This window comes from Clarias gariepinus, chromosome 16, assembly GCF_024256425.1.
Source record: "Clarias gariepinus isolate MV-2021 ecotype Netherlands chromosome 16, CGAR_prim_01v2, whole genome shotgun sequence".
Taxonomy (NCBI): Eukaryota; Metazoa; Chordata; class Actinopteri; order Siluriformes; family Clariidae; genus Clarias; species Clarias gariepinus.
The window spans coordinates 27,138,741-27,158,463 of record NC_071115.1 but is presented as its reverse complement, the minus strand read 5'-3'; the positions used below and the strand labels follow the sequence as shown (position 1 = coordinate 27,158,463).

Sequence of the window (19,723 nt, the reverse complement as noted above, 5' to 3'; positions counted from 1 at the left end):
GGCGCGAGGGGCAGAGCCGCGCATAAACTGTTCAGAACGGGCAAATCCACAGGCTGATACCACGCGGAGTTCTGAACAGGCAAAGGCGCGGCCATTTATACACGCGGTTGTCAGGCAACGCCGCCGTCAGACCATCAGCCTAAACAAGCAGCACCTGGCAGCGTGTTTATATAAAGGGTCCTGATATCGCGCCACTTCGTGTGATCATTATGTAGCACCGGTAAAGGTATCAGGGCCAAGACAAAGACCAAAGGACAGACAGAAAGACAGAAAGACAGACAGACAGACAGACAAAGCTCAAAAGACAAAGGCAAAGCCCCAGCCTCTGACTGTCTAAAACGCCAGTGAGAGAGAGAGAGTGCGGCACGCATCAGTCTAGTTAAAGTGCACAAACTCCTTCTCCACTGAAATTAATCCTCGGTAACGGCAAACAACCCGAGAGAATATAGTTTTTGTTTTATTTTTCAGAGCCCCGTCTATTCTCGCATCGGCGGAGCTCCGTTTTTGTGTCTTCAGCTTTCTTTTGGTTTCCTTTTACGTTTCTTAATAATCTCATGCCATCTCCAAACGGGAAGATCTTCTCGTGCCTGTCATAAGCACTCTCACCACCTCCTATTCCATTTACCCCTTTAAAGATCTGTGTCAGGGCTCTTATAATCAGTACCACATCTCGTGGTGCGGCTCTATAACAATAAATTTCTCTGTAAAGGTCATTCAGCCAAGTATGGCAGTTACTCTGTGATGGACCTAAGGACAAGCAGTATTATTGATGTGCAGCTAGTTCAGGTGAGTCAAAAAATACAGACTGTTGAAAAATGTGGTGAATATACCATATACCAATGTAAATGTACAGGCACTGTCTATCATGCTTATTTCTGCCCTTTCTTTTTTAATCAGAGTAATGAAGTCAGAGGGAGCAACAACATGGAGAAAGAGGGTCTGAAGAGGAGCCTTGATCTCTTGAGAGCACACGGTGTGACTTTCGACAGTATTTACATTTAGGCATTTGGCAGACGCTCTTATCCAGAGCGACTTACAAAAAGTGCTTTAATGTTTACATAATTGGATACATACTTACACTGGGTTAACTAGGTTAATAACTAAGTGCCATTAGTCCAACACAACTAAGAAGAGCCTGGATGAATGCCGCCCTCGATCCCTGAGAGATGGTGGGATGAGGCGAGCAGTGCTGGAGGATCGGAGGGAACGTGGTGCAGTGCGTGGTGTAATTAGCGCAGAGAGGTAAGTGGGTGCTGGGCCATTTTTAGCTTTGTAGGCAAGCATCTGTGTTTTTTTTTATTTGATGCGGGAGCTACAGGAAGCCAGTGCAGGGAGCGGAGGAGTGGGGTGGTGTGGGAGAACTTGGGAAGGTTAAAAACGAGACGTGCTGCTGCATTCTGGATCAGTTGCAGAGGACGAATCGTGGACAGAGGCAGGCCTGCCAGGAGTGAGTTGCAGTAGTCCAGTCTTGAAATAACAAGGGACTGAACAAGCACCTGAGTAGCCTGTGAAGAAAGAAATGGGCGAATTCTTCTGATATTGTAAAGAGTAAGGTTAGCGATGTGTGGGGAAAATGACAAACAGTATTGTTACAGACCGGCACCCTCAAGTACAAAAATTCCTGCGGGAGGCCAACATCACGCAGTATTTCGATGTATGGCACATAGAAAAAGGTATTAGCTCCTGTGTGTGTAGGTGGGGTTTAAACTTTATAGTGTCACAGACTGGTTATTCTTTAATTACAGAAGGAAAATTTTCTAACTAAACATTATAAATGAAACCCATACCTTTGGCAAGGTCTTTTTTTTTATATTAATTTCAATACATAAATACAAATATTAAGTTCAATACATACTGTATCTCTGTGCATCTCTGAAATACAGTGTTTGTTTGTATTATTAGGAGTCTCCAAGAAACTGCTGAAGATTGCTCAGAGCAAAGACTGCCAAAAACTGCATAAGTGGCTACGCAGGATAAAAAACCACATATATTGGACAGCAGCTTCTTCTTCCTCATGTCAAGAGTGAGTCGCCAAGTGAACCTTAATTCTTAATCATATCCAAGATATACACACACATAAAGGACCTGTTTTCCCACAGTGTTTGCATCCGCAATGCACTTCAAGGGACAAGAGCAAGTGGCTGAGAGCTGGTATGTTCACCTTATTCGCACAGTCAATGTAAATCATGTGTCTATGTGCATATGACAGACATTACCTTTTAATTTTATTTTAATTTGTATCTTAATTACTGTTGTTTTGTTTGATTACTTCTTTTTAACTATAAAGTTTAATAAGTTCTACTGTATCCATCAGGGACACCTGCCTTCTGCTGATTAGAGAAGGTCCTCACAAACAAGAGGATTCTGAAGGATGTTGAGAAGCTGAGCTCCCACCGTCAAACCTCATCCCTCGAAGCGTTCCACAGTGTAATTCTGCGTTTTGCACCCAAGAGTGTTGTCTTCTCTTTTCTTGGAATGTTATGCAGGTAACTCAATGTTATTCATTTGCAAAAGGAATGTATTTCCTTTAAGCATAAAATACCTTGCAAGTGTCAACAAACATATGTTAAACCATTACTTTTCCTCTAAAGACTTTACCTGGCAGCTCTACATTTCAATGAAAATGCTGGACGTCCCCAAGCCACAACAGCAGCTGGGGAGCCACTATTTAAGGAGGTTTTTCCAAAATACAAGAAAGGACAATGCTCTGCAAAGCCAGTGAAGACAGAACCAACAGAGTTCAACAAGCTTTTATTTAATTGCAGAATAAACATTGTATGTACATACGTAATATCACCAGCAGAAGAGAAATAACTTTTGGATTAAAGTACAGTTACATAAATAAACCTTATGAACACTGTTAAATATAAAACTATAAAGTGACAAGTGTGCAACACTGCTTCAAAGTCTTTTGAAAATAAAATCTGTTGACACAGTTTTTTTTTTTTTTTTTACAGACTATGTGGACAAGCTGTTGGAGCTAATCTTTGAAAAAGTTCTGGTGGACCCAACCCCATTTGTGGATGACATCCTGAAGATCTCCATACCTGAGGCTCTCTCAGCCCAGTTTCACAAACCAGACAAACTTAGCTAGTGATAGCTAGTCACATCAGTAGATTTAATCGAGGGCAGGTCTAAAGCCCACGTATCTTCCCTGAGAATCAGGGAACTCTGCTCTTCTGCTCTTAAAAAACTATATGGTATTCTGTGTTTCAGTCTATAATTGGTATTTGACAAAAAATGGTATGTAGGTATGTTAGTGATATTTAAAAAATAAATACACAATAGACGAACAGTGTCCCAAAGGGAACTTCATGCTTCACTCCATAGGCATGTTACAATAGAAACAATTGACTAAAATGCTTCAAAAAACAACTTGCGCTTCTATTCCCCATAGACCTAAAGGGCCATAGTCTGCCGTGTAGATGTTTAATGCATTCTGGAGGGAGAATACATTTAAACAAACAGGTTCTAGGCCAGGATGATCTACCATACATTGTGGTGGATTTTCCAGTTGTTGTAATGTTCGTACAACCTTAGAAATATGCAAAAGGTAAGTGACCTGAGATATTTAGATGATGACTGCATGATAGCAATACAACTTTGTACCACGGTACCTGTGCTATCTCCCTGCAGCATATATTTTCAGGCTCTGTAGGCATTTGGTCACAATTTACACAAAGACACCTGTAACAGGAATTACAATGTAGTGACAGCACCACAGATGTACTTTCAATGTTTTGTTAGGAATTCATGCACTGGTCGCCGAATTTAAACAATAATTATTTACTAACATACATCACAACAAATTCTTAGGTGTCCTTCTACCCCTGCTACAGTAGACACATTATTCTTGCAGTGACCTACGGTCAATATTACTGTTTAAGTAGCACTGCATAGTTAAAACGCATAACTCACAAGCCAACATTTACAAAAAAAAAAAAAAAAAAAGTTGTTCATGACCATTAACTGTAACATAGACATAACTGTCAATCAACTATACCTCAGTAAACACATCGCGTTTTTCTAAAGTTACGCAGTAGGAGAGGCGATTCGCTCGGTCTGTCCGCTGAGCTTTGATAAGCTTCTTTGGCGCCAGGAGAGACAGTCAAACACACACACACACACGTTGTATATGTTTGACCAAACGCCTGTGCCATCGACATATGTTACTACAAAGAACATGAACTATTGTACATGTCCTGGTGAGATCCTGAAGAATCAAAGGAGAGGAAGATAGAGAGGTGTCCGTCCAGAGACAGATTACAAGATGTTGGCTCGAGTTAGGGAGAGAGGGGAAGGAGGGAGAGGGGGAGAGAGAAAGAGAAGGGGAGAGAGACATTACGAGAGAATGGGAAGGTGAGCATGTGAGCGTTCACACATTAAGGAGCAGACGCAAGAGGAGACATGAAGATAGAAGCAGGAAAGATTTAACACGTTAATATCAGATCTATGAGGAAAAGAGCAAGAGAGTAGTAATAACTCCTTTATATATAAAATAATTCTAACAGCTACTTAACAAGAACATCTACATACAAAGATAAAGTGACATTAAGTAAACTAACCATTCAGATACGTCCTGTCCAAGCCGTAATTGCTGAACTTCTTCGGGGGTGTCATCTTCTTCCTGGTCCGACTCAGGTTCAAATTGATATGGTTGCACAGATGTGTCTATAAAGCCTCCCGCTGCCATACTTTCTTTAAACGATATTCTTAACTGTTGTCAAAGCTATACCAAACGTGTGTTGTGAAGACACGCCCCACAGAACTGGGGGGGGCGGGCTCAGCAGAGGTCATGAGCATTTAAAGAAGCATGTACTGAAACAGGTTGCTGAGAACAGAGCTAGTTTTTACCAGGTAAAAATAGTGCTTTTTTACACAATCCTTGAGAATTTTTAATTAAAGTAGATTACAAACTTTTCACTAGGACCCTAAAGATCATATTACCATTTAATGAAAAATAAGTTTGGATGACACCTTTAAGTAATTTCTTGATTCAACAGATCTGGCAGTAATCATACCTGAGAGTGGCAAAGGAAAGTTAACTCAGCTTTTCAAAAATCACAGTGCATTCATGATTTAGCAAGAGGGCAATTCCTTTTTTCTTTTACATTGGGGTCAGGTAGGTTTTTTCCTTTGATAAATAAAACCATTTAAATGTTGCATTTAGTATTTACTCTTGTATTAACTGTGTTTTTATGTATTCTGAAAAAAATATTTGATGATCTAAATCAATAAATACTATTTCACAGCACTGTACATCATATTCACACATGAAATATACATTAGGTATATACACAATGTATATTTAGTATGTATCATAGGGAAGCCTACACATATTTATAAACTTATTCTCTGGGTAGTCAATCCATTTTTAGCAAGTTTTTTTGATAATGGAAGGCATGCATCTATTATTATTATTATTATTATTATTATTATTTGTTTAGTACAATTTTTAAAAAATTATCGAGGTAGTCGATCGGATCAAGCTACAATTCAATCACCATGGTAAATATATTGGAATTCTTACCTTCAGGACGTTGGTTGCATCATGCATTATTTGTAAATAACTCACTGATTTAATATTTATTTTAATAGTTTTTTATATTCTGTAAAAATAAATGAATAAATAAATTATTTTAAAAGGCAATGACATCACTTTGAAATCACTCTTAAAAAGTAATTTACAATGACACAAAATGTTAAATCTTCATGCCAGTAGTTGGTAGTATAGATTTGTCTGAGATGTTTATTAGTTCCATTAAAATGATGTTTATTACACGATGTTTTTGTAAAGAGAATCCACTGTTCTGTGTCACTGTGTGTCTCTTGTGCAGTAATACACAGCTGTGTCTTCAGTTTGCAGATTCTGTCCTTGAATTGTTATTGTGTTAGTAGAAGTGTCTCTGGAGTTGCTGAACTTATTTTTCAGTTTGTTACTGTAAGCTGTACTCCCATCACCCCAGATGCCTCCAATCCACTCCAGACCTTTTCCTGCAGGTTGTCGGATCCAAGATGTATGATAACTTGTAACTGAATATGAAACCTTACAGGGGATGGAGAGACTCTGGCCTGGCTGGACTGTCATGGCAGCAGGCTGAGTCAGTTCCTCTCCCTGTACATCTGTAGATGAATGAAAAATATGATCATTCACACAATATACAGTACAGTATGCTGCACATTTATTATTATTATTGTAGTAAATGAATGAATAAAGTAAATGAACACTCACAGGAAGCAGCTGCCAGCAGGAGCAGTAGAGATGTAGAGAACATGGTGTGTGTTGTTTGTACTGGGGTCTCCTCTGTTTTATAGGTTTAAGAGAGACTATTGCATTGCATAAATAGAGTGATATCCAGCACAGATGCTTGTATTTGCATATCTGGTGATGATGGTAAGATCAAAAGAAAAGTGAATATTATTAATTGTAAAAAGGTAAGTGCAGATAATTTACTCTATAAAGTATAAAACGCACAAACACAATATAACTTCAACAAAAATGATATGGTTATATACTGAAAAACGAGGACTTATAATAGTAATAGTGGTCCTAATAAGGCAAAATAAGCTAAAAGTTGAAAGATAAAAATGATTAAGGTATATAATATGTGGGGGCTTTTTTCTTGTTTTGTAGTCTCATGTTGTGTAGTATAGGGTATGGTACAGTAGGGTAGTGTAATTCTGTGATATGACGTTATTGTTAAAAAAATCAATAATGAGCGTGATTGGAGATCACTAAAACACTTGGTGTACACTCTAAAAAACGCTGGGTTGTTTTTTCTACCCAAGCGCTGGGTTGCCTCTGTTGGGTCATTTTTCTGGGTTATTTACAGAGAGTTGGGTAGTTTTTGTGTAACCCCGCTGCTGGGTTGAAGTTTGCTTGGCTCCCCCCCAAAGTTCACCGGTGGATTCAGCGGCTGTCAGTCAGAGCTTCGTGTCTCTCTTGAGCTCCCACACCGCTGATGACGGTTCATTTAAGGGAAAATGGCGTTAAATACAAGGTCTGTATTCACATGTTTACTCACCTAAGTCACATATGACTGAAAAATTATTACTATATGTAACATTTATTACTGTTACCGTGTTAAGGTTACACTTAAACTTTCAGGCTGGTCTGAGGTAAGATAATTTAGCTGACACAAGCTGCTATAGTTAGTCAAAGAACCCCACCTGTGTGTGAAAGAAACGGATAAGATGTCTGAGCTTTTTATCTTTCTCTGTAGAATGTTTGCAGGGTGAAGAAACTGTAACTGTAGTATTAGCATGACGCTAGCATTTAGTTAACATTAGAACTTTATTAATCTCACTGTTTGAGACAATAAAATGCTGGGGTGTTACAAAACACTGACCCTCTCACAAATATACACACCTGCTAACCTCCCGTTTTTCACTAGCTAGTAATTTACTCCGCGGTCAAAAGTCGTCCGCGTTTCTCCCGAGTTATAACAATATTTTACACCTTTCCCCCTTTAGCAAGTAGTATGCAAATATGACTGCTGCATGTAAGCTAACCAGGTAGCCCTCTTTAACCAAAGTTGCTTGTAACTCAGACTTAATTAACTATTAGTCAGCTGTACAGATAACTACTAGATGGAAGTATTAATATTTGGGTGATTATAATGTGCCAGTATGACCCCAGCTATGACAATGCATCTCCTCGGTAATTAGCTTAAAATCAACACAGACCACAAGATCAACTAGTCTGACTGAAATATATATATATGAGCTTTATCCCAAAAGCCATGCTTATTTTGCTTATTTTATTTTTGGTAGTAGCTGTCTCCATGTTTTTGTTTTGTCATTTTTTTTATTTAGTATAAATCCTATTACACATTAAATTGATAGTCTTATTCAGTTTAATCTTTGTTATTTAACACATTTTTAACTTTCCTTTATTTCTTTCTAAGGTTGGCACCAACATGGTGGAATACCTCCAAAGGCTGAAGGGTCAAGGCCGTACCCCTACTGTACATCCTGACGTTGGGAGATAATGATCAGCGCTGCTCTCAGGCATTCGTCATTCTGGTGGGACAGGCTCTGGAGCAATGCACACTACTTGGGGCGGTTGATGTGTGCTTCAAGGCATTTTATATTTTTGACATTAACTATCCAAAGCAGTGTGCTCCTGTATAGGACTTTTTGTAATGTTGCTATGAAATAGCGAGGCCTACTTGAAAAGTCATAGACAGTGTTTGTATGTTAAAATGAGACCAGGGCTGGATAGTTTTGTTCTGCAGAAAAGATATCTAATGTCACAAAGAGATCCTGCTCTGTAGAAGCCCAGCCTATTTGTGTTATTACTCCATTCTGCCCTTATGAGTAATAGTATAGTAATGATGTCGCTGTTGATTATCTGTTCTTGTGCTTTTGAAAAATAAATGTTTTTTCTATGAACATTTAATAGGATGTTGTTTATTGCATATATGTATGGTTTGCAAAACTTTTAAGTTTTTTTTTTGTAATAAACCAGTATATCAAAGTAATTTAACTGTTTAAATAGTTTTAACTTAGTTTTTTTTTTTTTTTTTTTTTACAGATTCACTGTAAAACATAAAAATAATAATAACCTATTTGTGAGGTAAAATTAACTCAACATTCCAGTTAAAATGAACCAACATCTGGGTAGAACATTTAACCAATTTATGTGGTAGAATTAACCCAGCATTATAGTTTAATAAGACCCAGCATTTGGGTTGAATATTTAACCCATTTTGCTGGGTTAAAAAAATAACCCATTTTGCTGGGTTAAATTAACCCAGCATGTAGTTAGTCCAATAGTTACCCAGCAGCTGGGTTAAAAACAACCCAGATTGGGTTGTTTTTAACCCAGCATTTTTTAGGGTGTAGCTGTAGCATTAACCTCTTTGGTAGAAGATCACAGTGTTTAAGTGAAGCATTTCCACACACAATGTGACAAGAACTTGGGACTAAACAACTGTATGAATCACCACGGAAAGTCCTTGAATCTGCTGCAAAAGGCTTTACAGAGTGGTTCGATTCTCCAGTCATGAATGCAAGATCTCAAGCCAAAAATTTATGTAAGTCTGGACAAAAATAAATGTAATGACAGGATGGAATCTACTGCCATTAGGATGCCTGACAGTCAGGGGCCCTTACAAGAGATTTTGCTGCATAGCTCATACACACTTGTACGTAGGCACACGATACTCTGTGTTACGCCTGTTTATTGCCCCCTCTGCTGGCTTTGCTGGAAGTGCAATCGCTGGCTGGGCAACAGGTGATATTAATCACCTCTGGGAGAGTCACGATGTATAACAACCTGTTTTTTTTTCGTTGGTGCAGGAGCAGGTTTTGTGTTTGCTTGTGTGTTTTTCTCCACCTCTTCTTAGTTTTCCCATTAAATACTCGCGCGTGTATAATTTTATTTGACACCCCTAGACGTCTAGTTTTGTTATGTAAACTTTTCTCATTTGGGGTAAATAAATGGAGTTTTCCCCAAAAATGTGGGGTTGTGCCTGTTTTATGTTGCGACTCACAAGCCAGCCGTAACACTCGGTACACATTAAGAGCTCATTGAGTCAACTCAACAAGAAGTCAGTTATTTTGGGTCGTTCTCAAAAACGCACCCGATGGATTTTGATATACTCCTCCTAGGGAGTTTATACGATCGCCACCAAACTGGGCCAATGTGATCTAAAGAGATTGAGGGTGCAAAATTGAAGAGGGATTTTTAATATCTCAAATGGGTCAGCCGTGATGATGCCTTACACTTACGCTGAAAAGTAGTTAATAACTTTCTGTGTTCCTTATATTGAATGACATGTTCAGTGACATCACACTAACATCATAATGTGATGCTTTTTTCCAGCATTTGCGGCCTATTGAACACATACGCATCACAAATGTTAACACTCACAAACAGTACATCACATATATGTACACACATACATACACACACACACTACAAATGTTAACACTCTTACATTTCCACACACATAAACAAACACACACAAATGTTAACACTTACAGCTCTCTCTCACGTACGCAGAAGCACACACATACATCACACACACACACACACACACACACACACACACACACACACACACACACACACACACACCAATGCACTCAAGAAATATTTAGGGCCCAAACTGACATCAGTATGGAGTTAATTATGTGCCAAAATTTAACAAACAAACACAATCTGCTTTGCAAAGAAAAAAACGACTTTCTCACAAATGCAGCGTTTTGCAAACAAACACAATCTGATTTGCAAAGAAAAAAATTCAACTTTCTCACAAATGCACCCTCCATATTTTCTCACAAATGCATCCATCCGTATTTTCTCACAAATGCACCCTCCGTATTTTCTCACAAATGCACCCTCCATATTTTCTCACAAATGCATCCAACCGTATTTTCTCACAAATGCACCCTCCGTATTTTCTCACAAATGCACCCTCCATATTTTCTCACAAATGCACCCTCCGTGCATAAATTTGTTATGCTGTAGCAGCATCTGCAGACTTCATGAAAATGGCATGTGCTGTATAATGAACGCATTTTTCTCTTTTAACACAGCTCTTGTATCACTATGTTCTCCTGCACGGTAATACCCAGCAGAGTCTTGTGCAGTCAAACGAGTCAGCTGCAGGATGCACCAACTTTTTTTTTTTTTGGGTTGTTTCTGGTAATTTCCAAATGTCCTTTAATGTGTTTTGCATACATACATTTTTATGCAGAATAGCTTTGACCATCCCAGGGGCAAAGTCTAGGCAGGATGGAGAGACTGACAAAGCCTGCAGATCTCTAATTTTCTTCAGAGAAGTAACGGCCATGAGAAAAAACCATCTTAGGAGTCAGAAACCTAACAGGTCCTGACTCTAGTAGTTCAAAAGGGGTGTCAGACCTTCGAGCACAATAGATAAGTCCCCAGAAGGGACAGCTAGCACTTAAAATAGTTTCAATTACACTGGCTGGTTAAGACCAGTATCTCTTAATTGGCCTTGATCAGGGGCCAGACGTGAAGGTTTCAGAGCTCGGACTGGGGATAAAATATTGTCCCCTGCGCCTGAGACAGAAGATCCCTCCTCACTGGAATTACCGACAGTGAGCCGTCAAGAAGAGATATTAGATCTAAGAACCACACTCTGGTCGGCCAACGGGGAGCTATCAGTAAGAAGCGAAAACTCTGTTGACTACCATTGCCAAGACTCCCAGGAGCAGAGCTATCAGGGAAAAACGCATGAAGACGTAATCTGGGCCACGTATGGGCCAAGGCGTCCAGACCCAGGGAAGCTGGAAGAGTCAAAGAGTAGTAAAGGGGACATTTGCTGTTTCTTGCGAGGCAAAGAGGTCTCTTTAGGGCCAGAAATAGAGCCATCATTTCGAGGCAATTGATGTGCCGCGCGACCTTTCCAGCTCCCTTGGGCTGGACGGCCATCTAAGACCGCACACCAGCCCGTGAGGGAAGCGTCTGTCGTTCCGTTTGATACGAATCCCATGTAATATGTTGTCCTCTGAACAGAAAAGAGCATGCTTTTCGTGGCGTTGGGTCTCAATCCTAAGAAAAAAAGATGAGCTAGGACGACATCCTGATGTCGAAGCGCTAGCTCCTGAGACTAGGCCAGCCAGTCGTCTATGTAATTCAAAATACGGATGCCCAGTTGTAAGAGCCAGAACTGCATCTATAGATTTTGTGTATGTGCGTGGTGAGAGAGCTAGACCAAAAGGAAGGACACGATACTGGTAAGCTTCGTCCCCGAAAGCGAACCTCAGGAACCTCCAGTGTTGTGGCAATATTTCTAAGTGTTAGATGTTCAGCATCCTGAAAAAAAAAAACAAGAACTAACACTTTATTGTTGCCCGAAACACCAGTGGTGGCGGAGCATGAACACCGACCTCCCGGGGTGCCAGGGGCAACACTTCATTCTCGAAAGGAATTCTACGGGACTTCTACACCCCCATGGTCCTGGGCACATGAGCCTTAGAACTTCTTTGTGAAGAAGACAGTATACTGGTCCGACCTCTTGGAGGCGGATTGTAAAGCGCGGAGCACCGCAATCTTTACGAGCGGGGTGCCCAGCTCAAAAACACTCTCCTTGTGTGAGAGTCGACACCTCGCAAGAGTCAGACCCGGTCGAGACTGGGTGGCCAACAGTCCCAGACAGCACGGCGGGGAAGGAATTTCCCGAAGGCTTGTTCATATAACTTCGCCTCACGAACCTAGTGGCGACCGAGTTAACGGCGTTCCCAAACAGGGAACCCATTCACAAGACATCCTTGCCCATTCACAAGAAACGCCAGGGTGCGTGTAGCTGCCCTTCGGTATCGATAAAAAAAAACGGGACACAGAGTGCTTTAGACGGGTGCATATCTCTCTTATTTCGCGCTTGCAGAGCGCCATTGAGCTTTAGTTGCGTAGCGCCGTGAAACTACACAAAGAAACAATAATCAAATAAATACTATAAATAAAGTGCACATTTACAAAGAACCATAAAAAATAATTAACAGTAAAATGAATAAGGACAGATTGAAACAACTTATTGAAAATTAGAGCTTATGACATACAAAGGGAGCCCATATAACTACAAACTACAAAATGCAACATGTGTCAGCTTCACATACCTCGCTTTGCTTTACCAAAGGGTACCAAGTTTAAATTGAGCTGGATCAAACTGCATTCACCCAACAAATTTAATTATTTCTCCACGTGCTTCGTAGGAACATAAATCTTCACGCTTCTCCCTGATGATCTGATTACTTTTCATTACCCCACCCCTCACAGTGTAATGCATGTAACATGTACAATTAATTTAAAGAGACACAACCATTTTACGGTCATTTACAGCCCGCTTGAGAGCGGACGGAGGAATTTCCTGATCCGGCGAGGGCGCGAGAGAAAGGAGGAGAATCCGTCTCTCGCACACCTGCCAGATTCACGCGTAAGCCCCAGGAATGCGCCGCAGATCAAAGCTTTTTTTAAGGAATGCGAGCTGCGCGCGAAGCACTTATCGAAACAGTAAGTGTGGAGATCGCCCTCCGATATGTATTTATCACACACGGAGGGACATCTCGTTTAAAACTCTGCCATATCGGTGAGTTAAACACTTTCTTAGTTTTGCTGGTTTACACACACACACACACACACACACAACTAATCTGTCATGAAGACAAAAAGATCTGGGGAATGTCTCCGGTTCACTCCTATTTATAAACTGCAGGTGGGCTTCATCAGATGACGTCACCTGACCGAGGTTATATATGGCAAAATTTGGCGTATTTGATACACACATGCTTCACAACCAGCAACACAAAAAGATGTTCCCACAGTGTTTTCATGCAGCATCGAGTGTAGCTTTTGAAAGGGAACTAAAGTATAATGAAAATTGTAACTTTTATGCAATCTTTGTGCCAATAAATATATAAAATTTACTGCATCCTAAATATAAACATAAAGTGCAAGTCAATAATTTTAGCAAAAGTTGACGATTTGTGCGAAGTTGAAAATAATTTGCACTACTAGCAAAATGCTAGATCTGATTTTATCTTTTTTACCATTATTTATGATACTTTCATCTTGTCTATAATAATTTTCATCTGGTCACAAATCATCACTGACTCATTCAGTCAAGAGCTCATACTTAGTGATGGTGAGATAAAGTCTCTTTTATGTGTCAAAGTTTTCCAGCCGAAAGTTTCACCAAAAAATTCATTTCATAAAGCTTTGTTTAAGAGCTCACTGTACTGCCATCTAGTGGACAAATGTGTAACAATCAGACTCGAACATTGCAAGCAGCACAATTACAAATTATGGACATGGAGCTGCAAGTAATATAGCGTTCATTTAAACATATGTTTACCTGCACACACACAGACACTATACAGTATATAAAAAAGGTTGCCTTACTGCAACCATCAGTTGTTGTTTTTTTTAAAAGTTAGTTTTGTGCCCATAATTACCATACTGTATCTAAACCTTTAAATGAAAAATAGGCAAAGAACAAAATACACATCCACCCTCTAAAAATAGAGAACTCTGACTAAATTCTAGCAATTTATTAATGTAACTACTTATTTAATTATTAAAAAAATATTTTTAAAAAAGGGTCCATCTTACTCGGGGTGCACAGTGTGCAGATTTTAGTAGTGAGACTCCATGTGAACAAGTGTTTATTCAAACCAGCTGAAGCTCCAAAAAATCAGTCACGTGACCCCGACAAAGACGAGACTTTGTTTGTCATTGTCATGTGACATTAAGGGAACCGACACACGCTTCGAAACATGGCTTTATTCGGAAATGCCCCTTTTTCTCGACACAAGCTTTGAAGCTTTAGTGTCATACGTAACTCATACCAACAACATGTCTGCTCTTAAAGACTCACAAACAAGGGTATAGCTTACAGGGTTTCCATTTATTGTTATCTTGGCACTGGACTGAGTGGTGATGAAGATGTTTTTGTGCAGCGCTGCAGTTTGTTGTGTCAATATAGATAATGAGCGCAGTAATACACAGCTGTGCTTCAGTCTTCATGTTATTTCCACATAAGGTCACACTGGTACTGAAAGTATGATAATTTACAACAAACTTGTTTTTAAGTGAATCTTACTTCTTAATATCCCTATCATAATAACTGATGTTGATCCATTGTAAAGCTTTTTATTTTTTGTTGAATCCAAGCTGTTCCAAAGTGGCTGCTGCTATCAGTGATTGAAGCTCCAGACTCTCTACAGTTGATGGTTAAAGTCTCTCCTGGCTTTATAACCACTGAATCTGGCTTGATAAGCTCAGTAGCATAGTACATGTCTGTGAAAAGAGTAAAAGGAAAATGTTTATATGCTGAACTGTTAAAGGATCAGATGAACCAATAAAGCTTAAACCCAAACACACACAGGGGGTGAGAGCCAGCAGCAGCAGTGGAGCTGAAGTGACCATGTGTGTGCTGAAGGAGGAATAATGAGTCACATCCCATGTTGTCACTTTTGAAATGCCAATTATTAATTACATTATTTGTTACTATTTCTAATATAAATTATGTGATAATTTTTTCTTATTTTTTACAAAAAAATTAAATTTTATGATTTTTAGTCATTTATAATAAATTATGTACTGTAAATGCTATTCTGAAGCCAAAACATGCATGAAGACCTTTGATGGTAGAGGTTTAAATTAATCATCAGTTTTTAGAAGAAAGAGAGAACATGGGATTGAGTGCTGTGTTTAATTTTGCAAGAGTTTTAACAAAGTAGTTCACTTTTTATTGTGTGATTGGCTGGAAATGGTGTTCAAAGATTTGGGAAAAAATTTGAATAAAGTACACTAAAGATTTAACAGTGCTAGTGACCATATTGAGACTGTACAGTGTTTCACTGCTCTTAAGAGATTTTTATACTGGGTGTTTTTGTACAGGGATGTTGTTGTTCTGTCTCACTGTGGGGTCCCGAGCACAGTAATACACAGCTGTGTCTTCAGTCTGCATGTTCTGTCCTGTTAATGTTACTGTGTTGCTGGACGTGTCCTTGGAAACCTGAAACCTGCTTTTAAGTTTCTCACTGTAGTAAGTGCTACTACCAGCATGTATACATCCGATCCACTCCAGAGTTTTTCCTGCAGGTTGTCGTATCCAGCCTGTACAGTAGGTGTCAGTTACTGAATATCCAGACAGTTTACAGGTCAGAGTCAGTGACTGACCAGGGGTTACTACTGAGGATGCAGGCTGGGTCAGCTCAACACTGTGAACACCTGTTAAAGAAAATATTGTAATGTTGTAAGCAAAAAGTTACAAAACCCATATTTTATATATCATCAAACGTAAAACACTTACAGTGTACGGCTGCCAAAAGCAGCAGCAGTAGGGATGTAGAGATCATGGTGTGTGTTGAAGCAAAATGAGTAAAAGCTCTTGCTCTTCATTGCTTAAATATATAGCAGGGAAGGACATTTGCATAGAGACACTCCTTATGTGAGTGGAAATTTGATGGGTTTTGGATTTACAGTATGTTTTAGCTTATAGTTTAATAAATAAGAAGATTAAGAACATTTGTTAATGGTTAATCTCATAGACAAACAGGTGATGTAATATTATATTAGGTGAACACATGCAGATACACATCAAGAGCTTCAGGTTATGTTCACATTAAACTTTTAGGATGGTGCAAAAATTATTTGATCTTTACGATTTTAGCCACGGCATAGTGGGTAATTTAGAAAACAGAAAAATAAAACTTATTACAGCTGTTAAAGTTTCTATGTTTTAGTAATTTCCCTCACTTTAGGGACAGTTCTTAAGTGTTAAGAAATGTATTTATATGATGAATGAGAAACTACTTTTTCACCCTAAACTGTCTTTGCATCTTTTTTTTATTCAAAATTTACATTTGCTTAGAGATTTTGTATCAACTGTCTGTGTAAGCATTTAAGAAACATGATTAACTTATCTGAACTGAAATGTTTCATTTGATATTGCTGTTTTTATTTAAAGGATGCTTCTGCTCCATGTTCTCAAAGAACTGTTGATCTGTTGGATATGTAATGGTAATTATAAAAAACGCTATATTAAAAAACACCAATGCAATAAAAAAAAAACAGTTTTATGTTAATGGGCTGAAGAATGTAAGCACATTCGGACTGTGAATGTGATTATTGGAGCTGATTGAAGAGGGAGCAGCATTGCAGCAAAACTATCATAAAAATCACATAAAATTATATATCATGTGCTTTGCACATTTAAAATGAAACAAACTGACTATTAAAACTTCATTCCACTGAATAAAATGTAAACGTTTGACTAAGATGGTTTATTAGGTTTTATTGACTATTATGGTTTTATCAGTGAAGAGGGAGTTTGTGCACTTTAACTAGACTGATGCGTGCCGCACTCTCTCTCTCTCACTGGCTTTTTAGACAGTCAGAGGCTGGGGCTTCGCCTTTGTCTTTTGAGCTTTGTCTTTCTGTCTTTCTGTCTTTCCTTTGGTCTTTGTCTTGGCCCTGATACCTTTACCGGTGCTACGTAATGATCACACGAAGTGCCGAGATATCAGGACCCTTTATATAAACACGCTGCCAGGTGCGGCTTGTTTAGGCTGATGGTCTGACGGCGGCGTTGCCTGGCAACCGCGTGTATAAATGGCCGCGCCTTTGCCTGTTCAGAACTCCGCGTGGTATCAGCCTGTGGATCTGCCCGTTCTGAACAGTTTATGCGCGGCTCTGCCCCTCGTGGACCCGCGTCGTTACAAATTTCCAAATATATAATTTTGTTACATTTAAAGAACAAAAATTTTACTTTGTCATTGGAAAGTTTTCAATTAGAAAATAGCTGTTTATAGCAGTTAGAATGTAGAATGTTTAATACAGTTTTTCTCGATTGCTAAAACACATTTCTTGAAACTATGCCTCATATTCTCACAACAGTAAACACAAATCCATAACATCTCACTCAATTTCCCAAACATCCTATTTTCAGGTCAAAATGAAGCTCTACACTCAAAACTATTCACTCTTGCTGAAAAACCAAACTTTGCCCTCAGACATCAAACACAAGCCCTCAAAAACACACACACTACAACAGAGTTTTGCACACTGGTACAATTAATTCAAAACAATAGTTCCAAAACAATTAGGTTGCTTATGGTTCTCCCCTTCAAAAACCTTTTCACATGATGAACACAAAAGACGCAACCAATGTATGTACAGTGGCACATTTTTATTCATGTACTATACAGTACAACACACACCAAAAAACATTATTCCACCTCAGCATCTTGTCTTTGGTCTGGGTCAGGCCAGAGAATCTCATCCACATCACAGGCTATATTGGCCCTAGCCAGGCAGCGGGGGTAAAATCCTCTTGCATGCCTGATCCACCCCTGGCATGCATCTACTGATATGTCTAGGCAGGCTTCTTCCATGGCCTGAAGGAGGTGAACACGGACATAAGGTTCTCGGTCATACACTTTCCACCGCCATGCCGAAAATAACTCCTCTATCGGGTTTAGAAAGGGAGAGTATGCAGGCAGAAAGATATTAGAAAACCTTGGGTTATTGGTAAACCAGTCACGAACCAGAGCAGCGCGATGGAAGCTGACGTTATCCCACACAACAACGTAGTGAGGCTGCTCTGGCTGTGCTGGTTCCCTGTAGTCCAGCTGGAACATATGTTGTCTTAAACCATCAAGAAAAGCAAGGAGAAGCATAGTGTTATAGGGTCCTAGTACGGCATGGCGGTGGAGTACCCCTCGTTGGCTGATGGCTGCGCACATAGTGACATTCCCTCCACGCTGACCAGGGACATTTACAATAGCCCGATGGCCAATTATGTTCCTCCCCCTTTTCCTTCTTTTGGTCAGGTTAAAACCTGCCTCATCCACAAAGATTATTTCATGGGGAACAGGCCGTCCTTCAATCTCAAAGATTCTCTGCAAAACACATAACACAGTAGAGTCAATCGGTACCCTGAACCACAGTTCAAGAGTGCTGAAATGGCAGCATAAACTGCCATGCTGTGATGGTACACAATACTTTATACAATATCAAAACTCATACCTGAACATATTCCACACGTTGGTTTTTCACTCTGTCAGAGTTTCGTTCGAAAGGGACTCGGTATGCCTGTTTCATCCGGAATTGATTCTTTCGGAGGATGCGGTCAATTGTGGAGAGGCTGATGGCATTTATGCCTCGAAAAAGATGATCATCCTCAATCACTCTCCTTTGAATCTCTTGCAGGCGGATTACATTATTTGCAATTACCATGTTTACAAGTTCCCTCTCTTGCTCCTCCGACAAAAGCCTTAACCTGCCTCCACCAGGTGGTCGTCTCTGTGTCCTACAAAAATAGAAGCACTCATTACTGTAACTGTCACACATTCTTTTTACAGGTAAATAATGGAAACATACTGAAACTCAAGAAACATAAGTTCAGTAACTTAAAAGTTACTGTACAAAGCAGTCTTACTGCAAGTACACCTACCTGTTTTCCTCCCTGAAGGTTCTGATGATGGAGGCAACAGTGAAGCGACTCAAATTTGGTTGTACTCGTTGCCCAGCCTCCCTCATAGTCATCCCATGGACAAGGACATGGTCAACTAAAGTGGCTCGAATTTCATCCGAGACTGACTGTCTTCTTGCCCTTGCTCTTCCCCTTCCTTGTCGCCGTCGTTCTCCACCTTCACCTCCTTCACCACGTCCTCCTCCTCCTCCACCTCTCCCTCCTCCTCCACCACCTTCCTGTTGTCCTAGACCACCTCCTCCTCCTCTTTCACCACGTCCTCTTCCTCCACCACGTCCTCCTCCTTCACCACGTCCTCTTTCTCCACCACGTCCTCTTCCTTTGCATCTCTTTGGATCCATTGTTTCAAACCTGAATGAGCTGACTTTGGCCCTTTTATCTATCCATCGAAGGTTCTGATTGGTGTGTGATAAATTTTGACTCCTAGTGTTTCCACCTGGTTAATTGTGTGCTAATTGAGCTCAAGCTATGCTGACTTAAGTTAACATTATTGAATGCTAGTGCTTTCTAAATGACTACATGGTGTAAGCACTGAAAAATGTAGGGATTTGTGTGTAGAGTTTTGCAGTAACAGTTCACCAAATTTGACTCATGTGTCAAAGCAGGGAATAGTGTTTATAGTTCAGGGAAATGGGTGAGCTTTTTGAAAAATAGCGTTACGGTTTTGAAATTTTAGTTTAAAAGCCTGGTTATAGTGTTTAAGCAATCGAGAAAAACTGTAACAACAGGAACTAAACTTTTGAATGCTCCTC

General features: G+C 39.7%; 1 protein-coding gene across 1 annotated transcript; it reads right to left on the bottom strand.

Annotated features, from left to right (window-relative positions):
* Positions 1–17,385: 17,385 nt before the first annotated feature.
* Positions 17,386–19,646, bottom strand: LOC128544686 (translation initiation factor IF-2-like). Its single transcript, XM_053514962.1, has 3 exons — positions 18,933–19,646; positions 18,506–18,788; positions 17,386–18,378 (listed from the first exon to the last, which is right to left on the bottom strand). The coding sequence occupies exons 1-3, from the start codon at positions 19,310–19,312 to the stop codon at positions 17,707–17,709; spliced, it is 1,335 nt and encodes a 444-aa protein (XP_053370937.1). The 5' UTR covers positions 19,313–19,646; the 3' UTR covers positions 17,386–17,706.
* Positions 19,647–19,723: the final 77 nt, after the last annotated feature.